General features: G+C 39.9%; 1 protein-coding gene across 1 annotated transcript; it reads right to left on the bottom strand.

Annotated features, from left to right (window-relative positions):
* Window positions 1–803: 803 nt before the first annotated feature.
* On the bottom strand, window positions 804–9,678 carry spmip7 (sperm microtubule inner protein 7). The gene is made up of 9 exons (XM_008430138.3): window positions 9,233–9,678; window positions 6,987–7,060; window positions 6,504–6,589; window positions 6,066–6,204; window positions 5,244–5,311; window positions 5,107–5,148; window positions 3,926–4,033; window positions 3,738–3,812; window positions 804–1,364 (listed from the first exon to the last, which is right to left on the bottom strand). The coding sequence occupies exons 1-9, from the start codon at window positions 9,528–9,530 to the stop codon at window positions 1,232–1,234; spliced, it is 1,023 nt and encodes a 340-aa protein (XP_008428360.2). The 5' UTR covers window positions 9,531–9,678; the 3' UTR covers window positions 804–1,231.
* Between the last annotated feature and the right edge of the window lie 1,522 nt (window positions 9,679–11,200).

The raw sequence follows: 11,200 nt of genomic DNA, 5'->3' as shown, positions 1-11,200 counted from the left end.
ATGAAACAAGGTGGAGGCAGCATCATGCTGTGTGGACGCTTCTCTCCAGCAGATGAGAATTCAGATGGATTTATACACAAGACTGTCCTGGAAGACAATCTCCTGGAAGCAGGTTCATTTTTCAGAAGGGCCTAATCAAAGTCCAAGCCTCTTCCTCAGATGCTCTCCATCCAATCTGTAGCTTCACTGAACACAAATACTTTGATTATATTGTAGTTTCCTTCCACTTTGTCCTGGTTTGTGGCATAAAATCCCGCTGCGGCTCAGGTTGTGGTTGTAAAAGTGACAGAAAGTGGAAACGTTTCCTGGGAATGAAAAAGTATGAATGGCTGAATGTTGGCGGAGCGCTGCCAGCGCAGCCTGTCGGATCAGGCTCAGCTGCAGCTCGGTGACACCAGTGAGGTTTAATGAACGATGCCAACAGGCTGTATTGTGGCTAAAGTGTGAACCGCTCCGAATTCGCAACCATAATCGAGAATCAAGAGCAAGAAGCTTAAAGCTCCTCAGTATGAAACTACCCCGTTTTACTCCCATCCCCAAAACAAATAGTGTGGTAAATGTGAGCTGAGTCTCCAAGTCGTTACCAAATCAGCAGCGTGTTGGTGTGGAAATCCCTCCAAGAGCAAATCTAAACAAACTATAGATGAAGAGAAACAGGAAAACCAGCTCATTCCTATTTCCTGTGTAAGCGCGAAGCTGCTCAAACCACAGACATAAAGATATAGCTGGCAGGAACTTCATAATAATCTCTACACAATATGTTTGCCTCTGAATGACGTGACTGCTGGCGGCTGCAGCAGCAGCAGCAGCAGCAGCAGCAGAAGAAGAAGAAGAAGAAGATCACAGCACAAACTGCAGCAGCAGCACCAAACCTGCTGCTTCAAACACAAAGATGGTGGATTGGAAACAATTTACATCCATCCATTTATCCCCCCACTCATGAACCACACACACACACACACACACACACACACACACACACACACACACACACACACACACACACACACACACACACACACACACGCTTAACGACTGAGTGCGTCTGTAAGAGAGCAAATGTATACGAGGACAATGCAAACGCTCGGCACCCAGAGTTAGAAAACCACTCATCTAAATCAGGGAAATTATGATAATGGAGAAACTCATTATTGTCCCACTGACTCCGGATCAGTTTCTGACGTTCTATTCACACAATCTGATTGGACGGCATAAAGAGGAAGATGATGCTTCAGAACTTTCTCATCTTCACGGGGCTGAAGCCCCTCCAGGCAGGAAGCCGGGCGCTCAGGTAGGGGTTACACGGGGTCACAGAGGTCACCATCCTGGACAGCGGCGCCGCACGCTCACGTCGTCGGGTCACTCTGTGGAAACATAGGAAGCATGTCGTGTTCAAAGTGTGGCTCGGGGGCCATTTATGGCCCTTGAAATAATTTTGTTCGGCTCCTGACCACAAATCAGAACCGGTGAAAATTCAACCTACAAAATAGAAAATAACGGAAGACCCAAAAATCTGGTTTTCTTTTAATAAGGCAACGGTCCAAAGTCCTTTTTATGTTCTGGCTCTTTCATGACGAGAAGATTTTATAAAAATGTTTATTGTTGAGCAGGAAAAAATAAAAAAGATCACAATAAACACATTATTTCATTTTTAATTTAATTCATTTTGTGGGCCCGCCATCAGTTTAAAAAGTTTGGACATCACTGATGCGTATGTGTCAAACTGAGGGTCCGCGGGCCAAATCCGGCCTCCAGAAGGTTTTATGCGGCCCTCTAGACTCAAGATTACAGAAGTTTTTTAATATTTTATCAATCAAATCAACAGTTTGTCTGTATAATACAAGATTAATACAAGATTACACAAAGGTGAAAATTTACTTTATGTTCAATAGGAACTCATTGAATGATGAATAGTTATTTATTTATATTTTGGCCTTTTGTTAACAGGTTTAGATCTTGATGAGGCTCAGAATGAAACTGAGTTTGAGACGAATGTAGGAAAATCAGACAAAAGTAAAAAAAATACTGCGCAGTGGCAGCATCATGCTGTGAATTTACCCCAAATTCAAAATAAAGGAAAACTGTCAATTTTTCAAAACAGGAAACGATAGAAAGTAGAAAAACAAGAAAAATAGAGTTCATAATCATATTTAAAAAAACAGATTAATTTGGCTTTAATCGAACTAGAGACAGAAATCCCAGGGAGCGTCCGACCGTTGCTGCAGACCGTTAATCAATCCAAGAGCCTGTGCTTCTCTCTGCCGGGGAAAACGCTGGGAGGCCAGTCTAATCAGCAGAGGAAACAGATCTGAGAGGGTGTCAGGCACCAGGAAAAGGGATCTGGGTTGTGAAAAACCACCGTTACCACGAGCTGCTCTGGATTCAGCCATCTGGAGATGCCTGCTCCAAAAGCCAGTAAAGTTTGTTGAACTGGGGCCCAGCTAGGAAACAGGTTTCCACCAGCTCTCCCAGAGAGGAACGGCACTTTTCTTTCTTTCTTCGCTCTGCAGATGTCTGTCGTCGTGTAAAAAAGGTTTTCCTGACATAAAACGTCTTATTTTATTTAGATATATATTTACTGATTTTAGGAGAAGTTTTAATGATTTGTTTTAACTCCAAGTATCCAACCTGTTTATCTTCTTCCTTTGTTTTTTAAGCCTCATTCTTCTTAGCATTTTTAAATAATGTTAAATAAGAATTTCTCATTAATAACTCGCCTCGTTTGATAAAAGTAGAATTAATGAATACAATACAGACAGATGCTGATTCAGGTCCTTATATAGCTGTAAGTAATGCCACTTAATTAAACATGCACAAAACAGAAAGATAGAAATACTAAATAATACGACAAGAATGCAAAATAAGACCAATATTATCACGAAGCTATACAAAAACACAGGAATAATTGACAAAAGCTAATGTCATTTTTAGTGTCTTGTTGATTTGACCAAATGTGTTTACTTTCTGATCTGTTTATTTGACTAATTTTGTTATTATTTTATTAGTTTTTTACTTTATTTTGTGACCTATTAATGCAGATTGTGAAGCACATGCATCCATAATATATTTTTCTTTCCTATTTCTCTCACAAAAAATAAAAAATAAATAAATAATTGTACTAATTAATTTCTAAAAATGTTTAAGATGAGTATAATTTCACTTTAACGTTAATAAAGTGAGAGCAGGCACGTTGAGGCCAGCTGTATGACCTCTTGTCGCCCTCTAGTGGAGGTTTGTGATCGTCCGTTTTGTTGGTTTTCCAGCTCAGGAGGCTGAAGCCGTCACACATGAAATATGTTAGGGGGGAATTTTTACTGAGGTTTTAAAAAAGATGGAGTATTTTTAAAATGGAAACTATAAGTATCGTCTTTAGTATTAAATGGGACTACAAACATCCTGTGATTTTTACTGAAGAGCAGATTTTCGTTTTAACTTTGTGGAATAAAACGAGTGATCCATATCTGATATAAAAAAATGTAAATTGATCCAAAAAAATATCCTTTTTCTTATTATTTTTTTATCAGGCAAACCTGCATGTAACACACAAAACATAAAATAGTTTTTGCAATTAGAACTTTCAACAGGACAGATTTGACATTTAGTGGTGAAAGGTTTGACACCACTGAATTCAGGTAACCTTCATGCTTTTGGTCGGAAGCTGGAGTACCAGGTCGGGATTTGAACCCAGGACCTTTTTGCTGCAGTGTTTTGCAATAATAATAAATATTGCTGCTCACCCAGAGATGGAGGCCTCCTCAGCAGCAGGGGGAGCATGGGCGCCTTTGCCTGTGAAGCCTGGCATTGTGGTCCGACTGGCACAGAAACAGAAATGGACTCTTACAGGTTTCTGGATATTTCTGTAAGACCAACAAGCTTAATAAATAACAGCACAAGAGCAGGTTTTTGGTGGCAGCATGAGTCTCACTGCGCTGTCAGTGTGTACGACGGTGTGACGCTCCGCTTCACTGTTAGAGGCTGGAAATCTGCCTCCATGTTGTCAATGTCGTCCATGTTCTCTGAGCCAATCGTACCGCTGTAAAGACATGAGACCCCGCTTACATTCATTCATTCATTCCCCTCAGGAGTCATTTTCTGACTGATTTTTAGTCTCTAAGGTTTGTGTTGTGGTGTCTGACCTTAACTTGCCAAACATTTTAAGCAAAAGTTGAAAACATCGAGTCTGAACAAACAGGGGAGTTTATGGATTCCAGCACAAGAGGAGATAATCAGAACTGGAAGATGAAAAGGACCTAAAGTGGAAATGATGCATGTGATAATAACTCTGACACGTTATGTTGGGAAATGCTATATAGATGTTTCCAAGAACCCTTTTAGAGACGTTGTCCAGAGATCAACAGGGAATTTTCTATGATTGGACCAGATCTGAAGGTGGTCAGACACTACAGGATCTTCACATCTTCTTAAGCTTTTCAGTTTGATTGAGATCTGGACTTTGACTGGTCCACAGCTACGCTTGATTCTTCTCTTGTTCTGACCTTCTGTTGTAGATCTGCGGCTTTATTTCTATTTATAACACATTTAGATTTTACTCTGCAGTACTTTGGTGTAAAGCGGAATTCATTCTTGACTTAAGCTGAACACGTTCAGTAAGAGCAAACCAAGCCCATAGCATCACTTCTCCACCACCGTGTTGGATTTAAGTTTTTGAACAAAACCATAATCGGTTTTCTCCAAATATACTCTGTGCATCATAACCAAACATGTCTTCTGTTATTTAAAATATGTTTACAGAAATATTTTTGTTCATCAAGATGTAAGTCCATTGCTTTTTCCTTCTAATGATTCATTACAGAAACTTTCCCTTGAATTGTTCCAAACATACTTATTCAGAATTGTTCTTATTTTCCTGCCATTAACTGAAGCACAAAGAATCCAACATGGACTTTTGGAAAGAGCAGCATCTTGTAAATATTCTGTGGATTTCAAGCTGTCTGGAAGTGGGTAGCAACAGATCTTTGCTTCACTGAGATCTTGTGCATTGATTAGCAGCACCTGGCTGCTGCTTTTCCTCTTAAAGTCGGTGAAAGCAGCAGGAATGTAGCTTGTTTTCCCCATTTTCAGCCCTCAGTAATCCCCAAAACTCACGTAAATGAAGGGATTTGACCTGATCTTGCATATCTGCTGCAGCTGCAGGAAAAGCAAAACAAACAAAAAAATTTCTGTTGGATTTCTTATTGAAACGAACTCTGAAACGCAGACTCCACCAAGAACTGAAAGCGTACAATGAAATGGGTTTCCTGGCGTCGTTCCTGCGTCGAAGCTGTCGCCGGTTCCACTCAGCACCTGCAGACTGGAGACGCACAGCAACAATCAGTCTGAGAGCCGCATCTGACTGCAGAAACATCTAACTAACTCTGACAAACAAACCACTGATTTAGAAGAATGAAAATAAACACAGGCGCTGATTTGCTTAAAATGTTTTTAAAATACGGTTTTGAGAAATTGGGGCCAGATTAGGTCAACTTTTCATTTCTACATCATGATTTAGTAGTTTAAAAGTTTTAAAAAATTATTTTTGTCTTTTTTATATAAAGTAAATACAAAATAAGAAAATATATATATTCTCCCTCACTTTAATTACACTGCAAATACACAAAATATGAGTATTATTGGTCTAGTTTCTTGTGCAAATGTCTGAGTACACTCGAAAAAAGATAAAACTGACTTATCAGTAACTTTTCAGGAAGATAGAATGTAGATTTAAGTAAACAATTCATTTAAGATTGATTGAAAAAAGTAATAGCTCCACTGGCAAACTTAAGAAAACTTATTTTTAAAGACAAGTGGAATAATCTGCCAGTGGAACTACTACTTTTTAAATCAATACTAAATAAATTATTTACGTTAAAAGAACTTGCTAAAAAAGTTTATTTTGTTTTAATTCAAGTGTACAAAGACATTTGCAGTGTAAACTAGATTATTTCCATTAAATAGCCTCCAGCAACAGATATTCAGTTTTTCAGTGTTCCGGCCCTTTAAGAGAAAGGAGTGAAGTAAAAATGGAGAGATGGTTTAGATGTGATGTCAGTCAGGACAGAGCTCACCTGCCACAGCTGAGGCCTGCTGCTGTAGCGCCGTGATGAGGTCCGCTCGCTCACAGGGTCGGCCCGGCGCTCCAGGGTCGCTCCAGCTGCGTTTAGGGATCTGGGGAACTTCATCCCCCTGTTCACCTCCTCATAGCTCCTGTCAGGACAGTTCAGGGCATCGGTTTGGGTTTGTTTCCCCTCTTTCATTGCATAATCTCAATAGGCAGCCTGAGATGATCTGATTCTGCTCCATTTCATCTTCATGGTTTCTCTGCGCAGCTCTTAACGTGAACAGAGGCCACAAGGTTTGCTGATGACATCGCCGGAGCGCAGAATTTAACCTATTCACTCTGGATTACTCCAAAGACAGAATGACACTCTGCAGGCTTTACATAATGGCGCGTGTGGGAGGGGAGCTTTGTTTGGCTTTATTATTAGATGTCACTGTTTTCTGACCTCTGAGTGGAAGAAGTGTAAATGTAGCGTCGGAGCGCCGCTGAGTCATCGCTGCACGAGCCGCGGGCCGACGAAGAGGAGGAGGCCTGATGGAGAAGAAAGTTTAGTGGAGGAAGATCACCAGAGGTTCAGAAAGAGAGGTTCAGTCTGTTCACAGGATGATGGTCGTCCGTTCCTAACCTTTCTAGTCAGTGATCTACAGATAACTTCAGTTATAATATTCAACATAAAATCATAAATCAGGATAATGTTCTCAAAGTGAACACCTGGCTGACGGTGTTTTATGGATATTACTTCACTCCAGCTATAAAACACAAGTCATTACTTCAACATTGCAGTAAAAAAAAAAACAACTAAATTGCGAGGTGCGACCATCAGTTGAAAAAGAGGCTGGAGTTAATGAACATTTTGTATTATCCAGTTTCTCCATCTGACAACAAAAACACATTTCAGAGCTGGAGAGCCGGTTTGGTCGTTACTCACCAGACGCCCGGCGTGTTTTTCAGGGAGCGTTGCTGCTGTCCTCTGTGGCTGAGTGGGATCGGCTGAACCTGGGACTGACAGAAAACGTTCAAGTTTCAGCACCAAACGTGGATCATGATCAAAGACTGAGCTCAGATTACCTATCAAAGAAATGCTGAAAATCAGGGACAACGTCTCACCAAATTATACGAGGTTTTAAAATGTAACCTTTAGCTGAGGTTTAATAAATAAAACTAAAGTTTTGTTTTTGCTGTTTGCTGCTGTTTTACATTCTGACAGTGAAGCAGCCATTAGCTCTAATGGCTGTGATTACAGGTGAACGCTAACGGAGAGCCAGTGGATTGTTGCTTTTTCAACCCAATTATGCGGCTCTATACCATTTCATTTGCATTCCTGCTCTGCACTTCCACTTTGCATTAATAATGTCTTGTTAGTGTGAATTTTAGACTTTAAAAAGTTATTAAAAAGAAAGAACATTTGTATTTCTTATTTTCTACAACTTTTAGAAGGTTTGAAGCAAAGGTGAATCGCTGCACTAAACCAACAACTACTGATAAGAAATCGGTCATTATTTTACAGCAGATATATAAAACATTTACTCCTTAATCTAAATTATTTCACCACTCAGTCTTGCTTTTGTTGCTGCATCAGTAATCCTCCTGGAGTCGCAGAAAATACTCTAACTGTCCATCCATTTTCTTACACCCTTGTCCCTAAGTGGGGCTGGTAGAGGAGCTGGTGCCTCTCCAGCTAAGTATTTTTTAAAAGCAGGCACTTTTATTACCTGCTTTTAAAAAGAGACCCCACCTCTTGCGAGAGGTGGGGTGACCTGGACAGGTTGCCAGTCTATCACAGTGCAACACAGAGACAAACAACCATGCACACACACACTCACACCTAGGGGCAATTTAGACAGACCAATTAACCTGACAGTCATGTTTTTGGACTGTGGGAGGAAACTGGAGTACCTGGAGAAAATCCACAAGCACAGCGAGAACATGGAGACTCCATGCAGAAAGACCAGGGCCGGGAATTGAACCCAGAACCTTCTTGCTGCAAGGCAACAGCTCTACCAACTGCGCCACTGTGCAGCCCTACTCTAACTGTACTTAAGCAAAAGTACGAATAAATAAAAAGTACAACTCTAACATTTTTTCTTTTACTTGAATACAAGTACCTGCTTTTAAAAAAATACTTAAAGCATTGAAAGTAAATGTATTTCTCTATTATTTGGAATATCATTAACTGTTTGTATGTTTTCTTTAATAAATCAATGTGCCATTTTAATGATCAATGCTGCAGATAATCCATGTTTTCACACATGGATGTGTGAATTTCAGGGATGACCTGCAAAGTTAAATACCACTAACTCAAATAAAAAATATGGATAATTACACCTTTAAAGATTTTATTTAAAACAAATTAAAATGTGTTATTTTAACTGCAGAAAACACATTCAAGTGAAAGTTATGAGCAGAGAAATGGACATTAGACACACCTAACACAGGATCGTTTCCACTGATGTTTCAATTTGTCAGCAGTTAAAAAATACCATACATTCAACTGTTTTATGGATTATTAGTTAACAATATTTCTCCAAAACTTGGGCCCAAAAGTTATTTTTTAATGTTGTGATATTGTCTGTAAAGCTGAAAATGTTTGTGGATCTGCACCAAGTGTGTAATCTGTCACTTTCTATCACCATGTAAAAAACACATTTAATATGGAAAATATTCATTTAATGAGCTGCACAGTGGAGCAGCTGGTAGAGCTGTTGCCTTGCAGCAAGAAGGTTCTGGGTTCGATTCCCGGCCCCAGTCTTTCTGCATGGAGTCTCCATGTTCTCCCTGTGCATGGTGGGTTTTCTCCAGGTACTCCGGTTTCCTCCCACAGTCCAAAAACATGACTGTCAGGTTAATTGGCCTTTCCAAATTCTCCCTAGGTGTGAGTGTGTGTGTGCATGGTTGTGTGTCTCTGTGTTGCAACAGACTGGCGACCTGTCCAGGTGACCCCGCCTCTCGCCCAGAACGTTAGCTGGAGAGGCACCAGCACCTCCTGACCCCACTGAGGGACAAGGGTGTAAAGAAAATGGATGGATGGGATTCATTTAACCTGTGATATGGTGTACATGTAACGCAACTTTATAGAAGTGGAGTAGAAAAGCAGAATTAAATCTACTTTAGTAAAGTACAGATGTACCTAAAAAGTAACAAAGTGCTTGAACTCCACTGGTTATCAGCACTAACCTGAAAGGCTGGCAGTTGTTTGAGGCCTTTTCCTGAGCCACTGTGAAAACGGATCTATGAACTCTGTCCGGCTTCGGATCCCAAGCTGCACTCTGGCTCCTGCGCTCAGATGGCCGCTGCAGGGGTCCAGCAGGGGGACATCGTCTCTAAACGGAGCCAGGGCAACGGGCTTCTGAGAGGCCACACGTCCAGTTCCCGGCTCATCCCTCCTTCCTGCCCTGCACAGACCAGAGCTCAGCCTGTTGATCACTTTTATCTCTGTGGGAAGAGACGAGAAGGGGTTCGAAGCTGCAGCCATGCTACAGGATGTTTTGTTTCAGGCGTTGCCTGGAGACTGTTGCTGTTTTCTGCTCTGATCAAATGACATGCGGAGAGGCCGTGAAGATGCTGCTGCACATGCGATGCATACAAACACCTCAGATCGAACCGCTCAGGCAGCCACCTAGAGAATACTTTAAATGGACTCACATTTAGTCAAACCAACACTAAACCCTTCTTCCATACTAAATACCATCTTTTGTCTGCAATACGCAGAACATTCAGTATGTCTATATGACATTTCTATGCTCTGATGATCAAAAGGTTATTTTATCTTGCTAATCAAGGAACTTGCTAAGCTTGTGATCATAACTCTGAAATAGAAACATGTAATTTTTTGGCAGAATGATAACACATGAAGTCGTAACCACTTCTAGATAGTTTTATCTGCAACTACAATATTTCTGATGATTAAAGGATGACGTAGTAAAAATAATTATTTTATTTCTCTTAAAGGTAAGAGAAAAATGTCTGACGTCTGACCTGGAAGAAAGGAACGAAAAAGACACAAAAAAGACCCAATAAATGTTCTGCTGATCAATCTGGTCCAGTTTGGTTGAGTAATCATTTTTATTTGCATGGCACACTTTGTTATTCTTGTTTTGATAGATTTTATAATCAATAAGTTTCTCTCCCTACAGACACTTTTATGTCAGAAAAGGCGTCTTCCTGTCAGTTCCATCATGGTGGTTCAGCCAATTACATTTAATTTGTTATCATTTTATCATTTATGTTTTTTCTGTTACTATCACCTTCAGGTTTTTATGTTCCTTTTGCTTCCGCCTCATCCTGCCCGTCTGTTTATAGTTTACTCATTTACCTTTCCCAGCTGTATCACCTCTAATTAGCTCTTCCCGTTTCTTTTGTGACTAGCTGCGTTTTATTTACCATATAATTTCGCAACTTGACATTTAGAAAATAAATGCTCTCAATGGAAACACGGATATTTTGACAACCGTTTTCTTTAAAAAGTTTTCCCGCATCAAAATCGGGTTTATTTCACGAAACTGCAATGGAAGCCTTTTTGCCTCGTCACAGGAGTCACATGATCAACAACCGGATGTTGTCATTGGCGCAAACCACGAAGAAGACGACGGCAGGAAGTGGTAGGAGGATCGTGGTGCGGCATGTGCTTTAATAAATTATTGTGTGAAAAAAAAACATATTTTACAATTTTTAATTGTGTTTCTTATTTAATGGAAAGAGCGCAGTCAAAAATTGTGTTTTTTCAACATGAATATTGACATATTTTTGTCAATATTCGTTGTAACGGAAACGCAGCTGCCTCCTCTCTCTCAGTATTCCTATGCTTCTCTGTTGCTTTTGCTGTTTTTGTTTCTTTGTTTAATCAACCATTTTAAAATGAACTTTAGTGTGACTTTATTGATTTTTGTGTAATTAACAAAACAAACCCACAGTCGAACTATCTCCATCTGTATCAGTGATTAGGTCAGACTGGTAAAGTTTTGTATATTAACATAGTTTAAAGTTTGCCCATCAGTGTTTGTTCTGCTGCAGCTGCTATATTTCCACAACCTGCAGCGACTAATATATCAATCAATCAATCAATCAATCAAATTTTATTTGTATAGCACATTTCAGCAGCAAGGCATTTCAAAGTGCTTTACATAATTAAAATAAAAAAGAAAT

This window comes from Poecilia reticulata, chromosome 15 (assembly GCF_904066995.2).
Source record: "Poecilia reticulata chromosome 15, P_reticulata-male-v2, whole genome shotgun sequence".
NCBI classification, from domain to species: domain Eukaryota; kingdom Metazoa; phylum Chordata; class Actinopteri; order Cyprinodontiformes; family Poeciliidae; genus Poecilia; species Poecilia reticulata.
Note: the sequence above shows the minus strand (reverse complement) of the source record. Positions and strands in the feature narration are given on the sequence as shown.

What these genes read in the sequence shown, in the direction of transcription:
- spmip7 (XM_008430138.3), bottom strand. Translation starts at nt 9,530, where the DNA reads ATGGCTGCAGCTTCGAACCCCTTCTCGTCTCTTCCCACAGAGATAAAA. An exon ending in AACAACTGCCAGCCTTTCAG is followed by an intron (nt 7,061 to 9,232) that starts GTTAGTGCTGAT and finishes GTTTTCTGTCAG; the next exon opens with TCCCAGGTTCAGCCGATCCC. An exon ending in GGTCAAATCCCTTCATTTAC is followed by an intron (nt 4,034 to 5,106) that starts GTGAGTTTTGGG and finishes ATGTCTTTACAG; the next exon opens with CGGTACGATTGGCTCAGAGA.